We start from the raw sequence: 15446 nt of genomic DNA on the forward strand, positions 1-15446 counted from the left end.
ATGTATATTTGTCAAAAAAAAATTGTATAGTGGTAATTGATATACATATATATTTACCGCGATAGTTACATTTGCTGCGAGCTATAATTATTTTAAACTATGCCTCAGAAGCAAATATCGTCTTAGCTGCATTATCTTCCTACCAATGTCATACTAGACTATATTAGGACCAGGCAAGAAAATGCGCTCGAGCAGAAGAATTCACGCTCGGTGATTTCCCTTTTCTAATTGAATAAATTAAAATTATTTTTGGTATTGGACTGTGAAGTAATACACACTTTTCTTTAGCTATCAATGTTTTATGAAAGATTATGTTGATGTCGCATCTTTTTTTTTCCATCAGTTGGGTTAAATAGTTTCTGAAACTTATCAAAATTGTAATTTAATTTAAAATTTTTAAATGTTTGAACTTTTAATATAATTCATGCAAGAGAAGATTTAAAATTAAAATTTTAGTTAATTATAAAATATTAAATATTTAAAATTCTTACATTTTACAAATGAGTAAAAAAACAATTAGTAACTATAATTTTAATTAATTTTAAAGTTCTAATATCAGAATAATGATTAAATCACAATTGTTTTTTAGAAAAATAATATATGACAATTTATCGAACTTTGAAATTAATTATAGTTATAACTATTACATATTTTACTTATTTACAATTTACTTATTTATAAGATGTAAGAATTTCATACATTCAAATGTGACACATAAATTAAAACGAAGAAAATAGTTATTATCGTAAATTAATGTATAATTTGATGTGAACATAGAATCCGAATAAAAGAATTTCTAAATAATGACAAAGAATGAATAATATAATCTTTCCATTTCAAACCTGTACATCCATATGTGCACATATTTTTGCTTAAGCGCCTTTTAGTTTGTAAGTGGTCCTACTAAATCATTTCATTGTTATTATTTGTTGGGGGGTGTTGTTTAGCTTATTTCGAACGCATAAAAGTTATTTTCCGATATCAGGATAAATTACTGGTCTATTTTAAAAATTAATTTCGAAACACTAAACAAAATGAAGAGGAAAATGAAATATACATCCCACTGCAGCCTTTTCTTTTAGTATGAAAAACTATAAACATAGAAGTCAAATTAGATTAGGAGTAGGACTTAGAAGTCACTGCTCATAATATTACATTTTTGATTATCTTGTAGAAATATAATTTAACGTTAGCTTTGTTTCCAAGTTTTAAAATTGATCATTATAATTCCTAAACAAGGTAGACTTCATTTTAAAACAAATTTACCAAAATGAGAATCAATTTAGGAAAAGACAGTAAATTCTAATATGATAAAAACGAACACAAAACACGTAACTTGCCATATAAACCACGTTCTACCGAAAATTACGCACACCCTTGTTTATTTGTTGAGGAAGTGAGATCTTCCCTCCAAAATAATACTGCTACTTTTTTGAGAAAACAGCGGATGTTTTGCACTGGCACAGGCGACGCTTAAGGGGATATGAACAATGACAAATATTGTCAACAACAATCAAAATATCTCCTCTGGACTCACTCCTTCTTCTCTCAACACAACAACTACTACTACAAGGGTTGCTTCGAGGGGCGGAAATGGATCTCAAGCTTGTGCGGCGTGCAAATATCAAAGGAGAAGGTGTACGCCGGACTGTCCGTTAGCCCCTTATTTCCCAGTCGAAAGACAGAAGGATTTTCTGAATGCTCATAAACTATTCGGTGTTAGTAACATATTAAAAGTTCTCAAAAACGTTGCGCCGTTTCACAGAGACAACGCCATGAAAGCGTTAATCTTTGAGGCTAATATTCGTGCTGGCGATCCTGTCGGAGGATGTTATAGAGTAATCCTCAATCTACATCGGCTAATTAATCTTTATCAGACGGAACTGCAATTTGTTTATAGTGAGATTTTCCGGGTCCAAGCCGAGGATATACAACAACATCCAAATAATATCAATACCAAGGCTCGTTCCGTTCAAGGAATTAATAATAGTATGCTGAGTTTCGAACCATCACCGCTTCAAGACGGATTCAACAGATTGTGTATTGGTGAGTCATCAAATCAAATAGTTAATGATGAGTCATCAAATCAAATATCAAATCAAATAGTTAAAGGGGAGGTATTCGACGACCAATTTGAAACTAAAGTAGCGATATCAAGTTCAAAAGGCAAACAATCTTTTGTTGAACATGGGGATTTGAAGCCATATTTTGGAAATTTTTATGATTGTAAAGGCAAAGGTGTAGCAACAGAATTAAGGTATGTTAATTAGTTATATCTTTTTTCTATAGATTCTTTTGATTGTTTCTTAGTGTAATTTTGATAGGCATTCAAGAAAAAAAAATGATTCAGTTTGTTATTTCCCATCTAAAGATTTCTTGTACATCCTAGATACTCATCTGAAATTAGTCCCCTAGACCTAGAGATTTCTTGTACATTTTATATAGGATAAAGGATGAAGAAGAGGCTTGTCGACTGGAAAATCAACTTTCTGACTCCAGCTGGTCGAACCATTAGTAAAATCCATTCTCAGTTCCAGTCCTATCTATCCTATGCAATACTTCAAACTTCCTTAGCAAACTCTTAAGCAAATAGTTAAAATTTAAAAGGGACAACTCTTAAGCAAATAGTTAAAATTCAAAAGGGACTTAATTTTGGGCAGCTTCCCCCTAAGGAAAAAGACTCACTATCTTAGTTGGAAAGTTGTAACTACTCCCAAATGCCAAGGGAGTCTAGCTATCCAAACTGCTTCTAATAGAAACAAGTCCTTGCTTAGAGAACGTTCACTAACCCCTCCTTCCTTTGGGCAAAGAGTCTTTTACCATATCAACAGCCACAAAACCACCAACTGCTCTTTCATTTGGAAAATGCCTTACTAGGCTGGAAATTTTGTGCTAAAGGGGTTAGATGGTTCATTGCTAATGCCGACCACACCAATATATGGTATTATAACTGGATCCCTCCTGCAACTAATCTTAGAGCTCTAATTGAGGGTCCTATCCATATTACACCTTGTTTGGATGGTTATTACCCATTGTATTATATTGTATTGTTAGTTTAAATACAATGTTTGTTTTGATTATTACTTAAATTTTATTGTATCATATAGTTTAAATCCATCCACCACTAGGTAAGACAGATTTAGTGTGATGGTGTGGTTACCTCAACAATATTTTTTCATTTTCTCTTTACTTATTGTTTGATAATTCTATTTTATTTTTTACCTTGTCTTTTCATAGTAGCTCCCCCTCGAACCTTACTTTTCTTGTAGATTTATTATTCAAATTGTTGATGTGATATTATGTAACGACGGAGAACAAAATACAATCGATCCAAACATTGCACTAACTCAGACAATATAATACAATAAATATAATACAATACAATACGATACGATACATTATAAAATAATACGTAACAACCATCCAAACAGAGCGTAATGACATCAATAAAAAAGTTTATGACCTTAGAACCAACAACGGATGGAACATGGACTCCTGCTCTTTTGAATTCCCCAATAGTGTCCTAGACAAAACCAACTCAGTCCCTATTATCCCTAGCCTCACTAAGGCAAGGCGGATTTGGTCTCTCAACGACAATGGTAAATTTATAAGTGCTTCAACCTACTGTCTACAAATAAATATAAAGAGACCTACATTAAATGGAAAATTATAAAATATTGAAACACCCTAAAAAATTAAATACAAAAAGGTGTGAACCAATTAAAGAAAATTATGTCTTCTTTTTAATGTGAGAATAAAAGTTGGTGTCTACTTTTGGACCCATCTGTTTAAGTCTAAAAGAAGGTTTATTTATATAAGGTAGCCACTTTTGTGACATGGATTTAAAATTTAGCAATAACTTTAAAATGTTGTAAATCTAACCACACAAAAAACATGTCTCAAGTTTGTACAAATACTGGACCGAAACCCTGGTTTAAACTTTGAAGTTCAACTACAAGAATTAGAATTGTTTCCCATCTTAAATTAATCTCAATTTGAAAGTTTTCTTTTTATATTTTATATATTGTTAGTCCTAAACTCTTAGTCCATTATAGAGTTTAATGGAAATTTAAAGTACTGCCTTATTTTAATCTTTTTTACCAAACACTTTGATACTTTGTCACCGGATAAATATATATATCTAACTCGTTATTGTAAATGTGTTATTGACATTTGTAATGATTTTTTTTCTTGAAATGATTGACTTTGTACTAATGAGAATTTGTCTAAATTGTGCCTTTTTGCAGCGATGACAAGGTTGTGTCAAAGACGAGAGTAAATTGACCCTAATGCTGCTTCTATCTTCACTCAAGAACTGAAATGTTCAAGCACTTGTATAACCTATCTTCTTGGTTGTTATATTCTTATGCAGGTAGACATAGAGGATTATTTTTGTCACGTGTTTTTTTTTTAATGAAACGAGAGATTTTGTTCAAGACTTGCTTTATATTACTTTTTTTAATATAGTCGTACCTTTCTAATATTTTGTTCACATTTTTATGGTCACGAGTTTTTCGTGTTTTGGAGCTTCTGAAGTTCAGGTGTTTGACTTCGGTCAAAACTTCAGGTAAACTACCTCAGAATACTGATGGTTTTGTTAATTGAAACGTCAAGTTTGTTCTAAATGGACCTTTGGTTAGGGTTTCGATGCTTCCGGACTCATTTCGAGCTATCCTGTGGTTTTAGCTAAAATGGGGCTTTGGTTATAGGACCCACATTTCATTGAGACGGCCTCCATTAGAAGTTTTGACAGTTCCATTAAGTCCAAAATATCATTTCTGGTTGGGTATCATATTCAATTTGCGTTAGTTGGACCTTGATCAAATTCTAAAAGTCCATTAGAGACTTGGGGTTTTAATTCTAAGTAGTTGATGCGCCAACTGCTAGTACAGCCGCTCCCATGGAGCAGGGCTCCCTTCAGTGGAGTCGCTCCATCAGAGAGTCGTACACTCCTATAGAAGATGACCACGTCATCCAACCTCTCTCCTGTAGAGCTTGCCACTTCAGCGACCTCGCGCTTGCAGAGTAGGATTCGATCCTACAAGGCTAGTAGGTCATGTTGATTGCCGCTTGCTTGGAGATTTTCCTGTTGGTGTGGTGCCACCCCTGCGGAGCTTGGTCTGCCGGTGCGATGCCACTGGCAGTTATTTGTCTCTCTTCTCTCTTTGAAAGAAAAAAGGGTTTGAGAGCTCGGTTTAAGGCAATTTTTGTGGGGTTTCATGTGTTTGAGTCTCATTAATTTCTTCATTTTGGCTTGATTTTGGGAGTTCCTGACTAAGTTTGTGGGTTGTTTTAGCTCACTAATTTTGGGGCACAAGTTCCTTGATATGGTGTGGACCTATTGATTGAGTTAATTGGTGATTCCATGTGTAGATCCCATGAGTCTATTTTTTACTTGATTTGGGGCTTGAGTTGCTTTATTCCATTATATGTATCGTGTTGCTCATTTTGATGCCTAAATCACTGATTTGATAGCGACACCTTGTTCGAAGGATGCTTATAGAGGAAAAGCCTCATTCTAGCTATTTTTATAGCACGTGTGTTCGTCTTCGAGGTAGGCTATAACTTACTGATCTTAGACTTAGGTCATTGATTTTTTAGCATGATGAATTTCTAGTTTCAAGGTTAGGTTAGCTAGCATGATCCCTGTTCATATCTATATTGCTTCATTAGCCTTATTTCAGATTTATTCGAGAATAATATTGCATATCCTTGACTTTACTACTATCTTTACTCCCGTGATCTAATTATGAGTTGGAATTGCGTTATTGGTTCTAAGTTAAGGCCTTAGCCTTGTGCCTTAGACTTTAGTCGTGGTGGCTCATATGGCTCAAATTTGGGTTAAATGTGACCCTTCAGGTTGGATCTTGTCCTTCGAAAACCCTTTTTGGTATTGGTATTATCTACTTGTGGTCTATTTGGGGATTAGTCTTGCCTTAAACATTTGATCCTATTTTTATGTGATTGGATCCTCTCGATGTAAGATTTTGGGAAGGATCAACTCTTGTGTGTATTGAAGATAAAGATAAGGATGATGATTAATACACATAACCGATCGAGATTACTGCAGCCACTTAGTCTAACTGCAATTCTTGTAGGAGTCTATGCTTAGAGTTCTTGTATGAGTCTATTTCAAAGCATTGTCTTAACTAGAATAGAACTCTTATGTTTAGCTAGAATTGAACTCTTGTGTTATGTGAAGTCTGCTGTAATATTCTTCAATATAAAGGAGCCATTGTAATTGAGATTATCATCAATCAATACACAAAAATAGTTTCTCCTAAACTAGCTTGAGAAGTCTTCATGGTATCAGAGCTCTAAGAACTCTTCTCGATGTTTACGTTTTGAAACTGGAAAAATTGATTTTTTTGTCCAAAAAAATGGCACCAACAAACTCAACCAATACTCTCTCTACATCACCACTGCACTAGTTGGTTGTTTCGTGTTCTATCAAACTCAAATCAAGTAACTACTTGATTTGGAGGACACAAATGTTGCAGCCTATTCAAGTTTTAAAATTGATATATCTCATCAAGGAGATTGCACCACCATCGACATCAGAAAAGACTGTTGAAACTCCTTTAGGGAAAGTTGATGAGAATAGTAGCAGTGATAGAGATTAGGAAGAGAAAGATATACTGCTTAGAAGTTGATCTCAGGCACACTAACGACAGAGAGCATGTATCTTATAGTTGGATGCTCTACTGCCAAGAAGATATGGGAATGCCTAGAAGAAGCCTATCTTCAAGAAATCAAGGACAAGGAGTTTCAACTTAAACAACAACTGCATAATTTTAAGTTGGGAAGCATGAAAATTGATGACTATATCAAAGAATTCAAAGGCATTTGTGATGGACTTATATCCATACACAAGCCTATTGATGAAGATAGCAAAGTGATCAATTTGCCAGAAGTTTAAGCCTCAAATATAAGACATTCGGAAGTGTCATACTAGGTAAGTCACACTATCATATTCTAAATTAATTTGTCAATGCACTCAAGGGTTTTGATATGAGAGAGGATGAAGAGGAGATGCCTCAACCAAATCACAACATGGCATTCTCTGCACAGAGAGGTAAAGGAACAGGAAACTATTCTCAAAGAGGCAGAGGAAACAACAATTTTAACTCAAAAGGAAGAGGTTTCAGGCCAACTCGCCAAGGAAACAATAATCAGAATACTCAAGGAAGTCATACCTAAGTCCACCTACAAAGTCCACTATTTGAGGCATGCCAAATTTGTGGTAGGAATAACCACAGTGCTTTAAAGTGTTTTTACAGGTGAGACTACTCAACCGGTCTATATATAAACTACCACAAGCACTAGCTATTGTGAACTTACAGAACTCACCTACAGAGGATGACAACATGTATGTGGACTCAGGGGCCAACAATCACATGAAAAATAACCTAGGTAACTTATCTGATCTTAAAGACTATAATGGATCTAACAAGATCATTGTTGGAAATGGTTAACAACTAGATATTACACATGTTGGAAATATAATTGGATAAGAACTAAAACTATAAGAAGTCCTTATGGTACCTAAGATCACTAAGAACCTGCTTTCAGTAAGTAAGATTGCCAGGGATAATTCATGCACTCTTTAATTTGATGAATCTAATTTTATTTTTAAAGATAAGAAGACAAAAACACTACTGACCAAAGAATCTAGGAAGGTGGACTCTATGCATTGGAAAATAACAACCTCTATGCCTTGACAGCCACACAAGATTGGAAGAAATCAGATAGCATATGGCATGTTAGATTAGGACACCCTAGCTTGATGTCTTTAAAAATTTTGAGTATAAATAGTTGCATTGATGTTAGTAGTTGGAATAAAGTGCCTACTATTTTTTTCTAGTTGTCAGTTGGGAAAAGGTTGTAAGCTACCATTTATTTTGAGAAATAAAATCGACAAAGGACCTTTGTTAAGAATTCACTGTGATCTTTGGGTCTTGCTCCTGTTGAATCCTTACAAAATATGAATTACTATGTAGTATTTGTAGATGATCACAATATTTACATGGCTATATCCTCTGAAAAAGAAATCATATTTTTTTAAGTATTTCTCAAATTTCAGAAATGGTAGAAAGACAGTTTTCACAAGCTACAAAAAAATTTCCAATGTGATGGAGGGGGTGAATTCACAAGTAAAGAATTCATTAAGTACTTGAAAAGTTGTGGGACAATCAAATACATTTCTTTTCCTAACACACCAGAATAAAATGACATTGTTGGAAGAAAACATAGGCATATAATTGAGACTAAATTAACATTGTTGTTTCATGCTAAGTTGTATATGTTCCTATAGGTAGAAGCTTTCTTGACTGTTGTGTTTCTCATAAATAGAGTACCTTCCTCAGTGTTGAAGATGAAAACTCCCTTTGTTAAGCTATATGGTACACAACCTCACTGTAATAGCCTGAAAGTGTTTGATTGTCAGTGATTTCCATATTTAAAAGGAAGCAAAAATTTAGTCCAAAAACCTATCCTTGTGTGTTTATTGGATATATTAGTTTGCGCAAGGGATTCAAATGTTACCATCCTCAAACAAAAAGAGTATATGTGTCCATACATGTGGTGTTTGATAAAACCACATTGACTTATGTCCACTCAACTCAGTCATAAGATTACCTAATTTTTCAACTCACTTAGTTACTTATGGTGAGTTTTTATCTAAGTTGCGGGCACCAAATTCAGGAGAAGTGTTGTCCAACACTGAGAATGATCTTTTTAATGGTGAGAGCAATACTGATTCAATTGTTGTTGAATCAATACATACTCCTTTTCCTCGAGATAATATACTATCAAATAATGTGGTTGATGGTAAAGTTGTGGTAACCACTGGTGATATTCCAAGGGATCATCTAAATGGTGGATCTTCTGAATCTGTAAAAATAGATGATGCACAAATTGAATCATCTGATCATAATATTTTATCTATACTGATCTTGGGTGCATTTATGCATCCATTAGCCAAAATAACTCATATTCATATTAGAGTTTGAGAGAAAATTCTTATAATTTAATTCATTTTAAGAGTACTTGTGTATGAATATAGCTAACCAACATGATTAGACACTTTCAGGACTAAATTAGGAAGAATGGACATTCAAAAGATGATTGAATTGAAAGTGAATAATAAAGGAGAAGTTGGGAACAAATTTGAAGAAAATGCATCATATTAATGTGTGTCTGCATCGCACATTAAGCTTCATAAAAATAATTCTAATAATTGGATTTTATATGACGTAACAGTGTGGTTCACGCAAGGTCCGCGACGTGGACCTGATTCTAGATAGAACAAATTCTGCTAAAGAATAAAATAAAAAATTGCACTATGCAAGAATACAACCGTGTCATGGACTTCGCTTTAGGGATTGCAACTTCACAATTTTCGAGGCTATAAATAGTCTACTTGTATTTCACTCTAAAATATCTAGTTTTTAATTAAGGTTTTGACGAAGGAAGACGAAAGGAGAACTCTCCTAGGGTATTATTTCTTCTTCTCTTTCATTTGTAAGTTGATTTTTTATACCATTTATTATATTTTGGATTCTTTCAAACATTATGAGTGGCTAGAATCCCTTGTTCTAGGGTTGAAGCCATAAAATGAAGGTTTAATATAATTTGCTTTGATTGAAAATGGTGTCTTTTATATAATTGCTCCTATATTATCATTTATACAATTTTAATGCTTGATCACCATTAAAATACATTAGTTGTCTACTCGGAACCCGGAAGACGGAAAGGAGATAGAACACTAGAATATAAGAACTATGTTTATTCTAGAATTGCCTAGGATAATTCGTGTATAGGATGACTGTGACACATACCTATACACCATACTTGGTTATTAAATAGGATGATAGGATTAATGCATCTGTGTTGGTTCATGCCTATCCCGCTCAACGATGTAGTTAGGTTGTCAATAGAGGAAGGTAATTAGAGGTCGGGAGACCATGATTGTCAAATCAACCCTGTAAATTAGTAATTGAAAGACCCATTAAATGCTAACGTGAAGTATGTTAGACCTGAAATCTGCAAGTGCTACAACCCTGAAATTACTTATTCATTTGATCACAACTCATTAAATTTTTGAACTGTCTCTTAATTGTAGTTTCAATAGTTTAGTAGATAATATAATTTAAATCAACCTTTTTGCAATACACGCGAACAATTTAGTCTATTGGAGATATTACTTACGCCTGATAAAAGTCCTTTAGGTTTGATAATTCGATGCTGAAAAGAGCCACTTTATTACTTGTAAGACCACGTACACTTGCTTGTAGGGCTGTTCAAAATCGGCCGCTACCGATAACTCAACCGCAAAATTGGCTTATTGGCTTATTGGTATTGGGTTATCGGATTAGCGGGTGGGGAATGGATTTAAATTTTATAAGTAACAGCTTATCGGTGTGGGGGACAGATTACTCAATTTTGTTATTGGGTAAACCATTAACCCGTTAAGAATTTATTATATTTTATTATATTTTTATTTCTAAACATATAAAATATGTATGGTAATTATAATTTATAAACCTAAAAATAAGCCTCAATAGGCCAAGCCCATTTAGTTAAACAGGTCAAGCCCATTTAGATTTTAGAGTATAAGACATTACACAGCAAGTCGGCAACTATATTACTATGTCTATACCCTAATTTTACCTAAACCTAAATAAGAGTATAACGCCGCCTCTGTCTCATCTCTCATTCTCTCTTGTGAGGCCAAGAGGTGGTGCTGCCCTGTCCTCTCGCTCTCATCTACTATCTCTGATGAAATTTTGCCATGGAGAAAAGTAAGACCACGATGCCGCCTCCACCGCTTCTCGTTCCATCCTTCTCTACTCGCAACGTTTCATTAAGCAAAACTCCGGTGAGCCAGACAACATTCATAGCAGCAAATACAACTCCGGTGGAGCCAACCATCACAGCGACAGCCAGTGAACGCCGACGAAGACTAAAGCCTGAGATTTCGGCACGTTAAAGACAGATCTGGAAAGATCCGTCTTGGTTTGTTTTCTCGTTTTTTAATTTCTCATTTCTGTCTATCTTTTTTTCCATCCAAACTATTCTACTTCATTTCCACACAGCAGTTGTTCTTATAGGAGATGAAGAAAATACCATATGACACATAATTGGTAAACAGACCCGCACTCGCTGCTATCTTGGTACAGCTTTAGATTCACAAAGATTAAAAATAATATCCAGTAGTAAATAGACAGAAACGTCCTGATAGCAGTACAGAAATAATAAAATGAAAAGAGAGGAATTTTGGCAGCTCATCAAAATTTGGATTGTTGATACAGAGAGCTTTGATTTTTGGATTTTTGGATATGTTTTGAGTTTCATACAGAGAGCAGAAGTAGAAAACAAAATAAGTAAAAGTAAAAGGGATCAGCTAGAAACTGCTTTCTGTTCAATTTGGCTTATGTAATAAATATTCATATATATATATATATATATATATGTGTGTGTGTGTATAACCATCAGAGCTAACGTCTGTTTCAACATTGAATTTTGAGTTAAAATCATTTGAGGCCAAGACTAATACGTGATGAATACTTTTGCCTTTTATTTGGTAATATATACTTAATCGATATACCGCTCTATAACCGTCCGATAATTGCTAATTCGATACCAAACCAACCGATATCTTATAGGTTGGCTAGCGGATTAGTACTTTTAAAAGCCGATAACCGTTAAGTCGAACCGTTAAGCATAATAATCCATCCAATCCGCTCGATAAGCAGCCCTACTTGCTTGTGCTCAGGTGGCAACAAGATTTTGGCTCCGTTGCCGGGGATTTTAAAATTGGCAATTATTTATTTTCAATGTTTCTTACTTGTTTGTGTTAGTGTTAAATACTTGATCTTAGTTGTGATTTCTTCCAGGAGAATTCACAAAGGCACAGTGGACAGAAGTGGGAACATTGTGAAACCACTAGCTTAGCCTAAGAGATTTCTACATCAGCAAAGAAGGAGAGCAGTTGTTTTATATCCCGTACCACATGTAATCTGGGTGATACTAATGAAGTGCCTATAGAGGTCCCTATGGAAATGGCATCTAGGACAGTACGTTATGTGGTAGTCCTACTCACAATGAATATTACCTCCAATATTGAGAAACCGCTAATTAAAGAAAGAGTTGAACTGAAATAAACATAGTGAAGCTATTGCACTCTAATGGGAAATTCACGGGATTGCTTCATGAAGATCTCCAAGTCCACATTCAGAACTTTCTGGAAATCAGCGACACTTACACTCTAACTTGACCTTAGAATATTATGGTGCAAATTCAAAATTAGTAAATTTTGTGGGGAATGACAAAGGGGTGGAGGCCAGCAAAATTATGGCAACACTTATAATCCCAGTTAGAGGAACCATCCAAACTTCTCTTGGGGTGGAAACCTACAGAACCAGCACCAAGGACAAGGAAAATATAGACCACAAGGAGTAGGCCATCACTATAATCAACAAGGCCAGAGCAGCCAGCAATCAAGTAGTGCAAAAAATATGAGTGTGGAGAACATGCTTAAAAACTTATGGATGACAAAGCTAAGCTAGCTGTAGATGTTTGTCAGTATCAAATCGCTACTCAGAATTTAGAAAAGCAGGTAGGATAGCTAGCAAGTGCTCAAAATTCTTACCCGCAAGGTGGTTTACCAGATAACACTAATCCAAACCCCAAGAAGCTAATGCTGTAAGCACACGAAGAGGATGACCACTAGAGGAGCTAGCACCGCAAAGCAAAGGTAGTGAAGGTATAGGTAAAGCTGTGGAGGTTGAAGCTGGTGAGCCTAGATTACCACAAGTAGAGCAAGAACAAAGAAAACACCACCTCCCCCATTCCCACAAAAATTTAAAAATAAGAAGAGGGAGTATTGTTTTGAAAAATTCATAAATATGCTTAAATAGGTACAAATTAACTTGCCTTTGATTGATGTGTTGCTGGGTATTCCTAAATATGCCAAGTTTGTTAAAGATATTATGGCAAAAAAGAGCAACTTAATTGAATTTGAAATAGTGGCACTCACTGAAGAGTGTAGTTCAAGGATCTTAAACAAAGTAAAGCTACTAGGTAAGTAAAAAGATCCAGGTAGCTTCATAGTACGGGCAACCATTGGTAAGTGCAGTAATGCAAGAGGTCTCTGTGATCTATGTGCAAGTATAAACTTGATGCCTAGATCTATTCTTAATAAATTAGGATTGGGAGAACCTAAACCAACCACCATTTTGTTACAATTAGCTAATCATTCTATAGCTAGACTTGATGGTATTATTGAGGATGTGTTAGTTCAAGTAGGATGACTCATCTTTCCTGTTGATTTTGTTGTATTAGATTTTGAGTCTGATCCAGATGTTCCCTTTATCTTGATATGTCCCTACTTAGAATAGGAGATGCACTTATTGATGTGGCTGCAGGTAGATGGACTATGAGAGGACATGACAAAGTTGAGGTGTTTGATGTATATCAAGCACTGAAATTGCCTACAGTCTAAGAAGAATTGTTGCTATAACTGTCACTGATGAGAAAGTGGTAGCTCAGTGTATTTTAATGAAGGACCCTTTAGAAAGAGTTTTGATGGATCAAGCTATTGAAGGTGACATAGAAGCTAAAGAACTAGCGAACATGCTTGACATCCCAAACGTCAGCATGTGGAAAAATAAATTGGAACCATTAGAAAGAGAATTTTGTCCTTCACCCAAGCCACTCTTACAGAAACTCCTAACTTGGAGTTGAAGAAAATTATGGCCCATCTCAAGTATTCTTTTCTTGGAGTTAATAATACTTTACTTGTAATTCTTTCATCTTCTTTGTCTAAGATGCAGGTCCCATAAGCACTTAAGATGCTAAAAAGGCACATGGAGGCAATTGGATAGAAAATGGTTGATCTTTATGGCATCAGCCCCACTTTGTGCATACATAGGATCTTCATAGAAGAAGGAAATAAAGTTAATGCATAACCACAATGCCGGTTGAACCCTGTCATGAAAGAGGTAGTGAAGAAAGAGATAATTAAGTGGCTAGATGCAGACATAATATACCCAATCTCTGACAATAAGTGGGTAAGCCTAGTTTAGTATGTACCGAAGAAGAGGGAATGACTATGGTGACTAATGAGAAGAATGAGTTAATCTCTATCAGAACAGTGACTGGTTGGTATATCTGCATGGTTACATAAAGTTAAATGATACCACAAGAAAAGATCACTATCCAGTGCTATTTATTGATCAAATGCTCGACAAGTTAGCAGGCCAGAAGTACTATTGCTTCTTGGATGGATATTATGGCTACAACCAGATTATCATTGCACCGGAGGACCTTGAAAAGACAACGTTCAAATGCCCATATTGGACATATGCATTCAAGCGTATGTCGTTTGGTCCTTGCAATGCTCCTGCCACTTTTCAGAGGCGCATGATGGCTATCTTCCATGATATGGTGGAAGAGTTTGTAGAGATCTTTATGGATGACTTTTCAGTATTTGGAGAGTCTTTAGATCTTTGTTTGCATAATCTAGAGAAAGTATTAGCAAGGTGTGAGGAAACAAATCTCGTCTTAAATTGGGAAAAGTATCACTTTTTGGTAAATGAGGGGATTGCGTTGGGGCACAAAGTTTCTATCGGCGATTTATTAAGGATTTTTCAAAGATCGCCAGACCTATGTGCGGCTTGTTAGAAAAGGACGTAAGATTTTTTTTTATGATAATTGTTTGCAAAACTTTGAACTCTTAAATAAAAGGTTGATTGAAGCCCCAATCCTGATAGATCCTGAATGGGAGCTACCCTTTGAGCTAATGTGTTATGAAAGTGACATAGCAGTAGGAGCAACGTTGGGACAAAGGAAAGAGAAAATCTTCCACTCTATCTACTATGCCAGCAAGAATCTTGACTCAACTCAGGCCAATTACATAGTGACAGAGAAGGAGATTCTCACATTGGTCTATGCATTTGATAAATTTTGCTCTTACCTGATAGGTACAAAAATGACTGTTTATATTGACCATGGACCTCTCAGGTACTTGATCAATAAGAAGGATGCAAAACCAAAATTGATAAGATGGACCTTGCTACTCCAAGAATTCAATATTGAAATCAAAGATAGGAGGGGATGCAAAAATTAAATAGCAGACCACCTATCTAGATTAGAGGATTTCATATGTGGGTGCACAAAGGTCGATAAAAGAAGAGTTTCCGAATGTAGATATTTTAAACTACATAGTTAGTGGAGTGTTTTCTCCCGAAGCAAACTCTCAATAAAAGAAGAGGCTAATATATGAAGCATAGTTCTATATATGGGATGAACCTTACTTGTTCAAAAAAAGTGTTGATAGGATAAGAAGATGTGTGCCTGAATTTGAGGTCAAACAAGTTTTACAAAGTTATTATTCATCTACGTATAGTGGACATCATGGAGACGAACGCACAGCTCATAAGTTA

General features: G+C 35.1%; 1 protein-coding gene across 1 annotated transcript; it reads left to right on the plus strand.

The window, feature by feature from the left end:
* The first annotated feature begins 1404 nt into the window (after nucleotides 1-1404).
* LOC129888326 (LOB domain-containing protein 7-like) lies at nucleotides 1405-4481 on the plus strand. Its single transcript, XM_055963324.1, has 2 exons — nucleotides 1405-2257; nucleotides 4248-4481. Exons 1-2 carry the CDS (start codon nucleotides 1491-1493, stop codon nucleotides 4282-4284), a joined length of 804 nt encoding a protein of 267 aa, XP_055819299.1. The 5' UTR covers nucleotides 1405-1490; the 3' UTR covers nucleotides 4285-4481.
* The last annotated feature ends 10965 nt before the right edge of the window (nucleotides 4482-15446 follow it).

This window comes from Solanum dulcamara, chromosome 5, assembly GCF_947179165.1.
Source record: "Solanum dulcamara chromosome 5, daSolDulc1.2, whole genome shotgun sequence".
NCBI classification, from domain to species: Eukaryota; Viridiplantae; Streptophyta; class Magnoliopsida; order Solanales; family Solanaceae; genus Solanum; species Solanum dulcamara.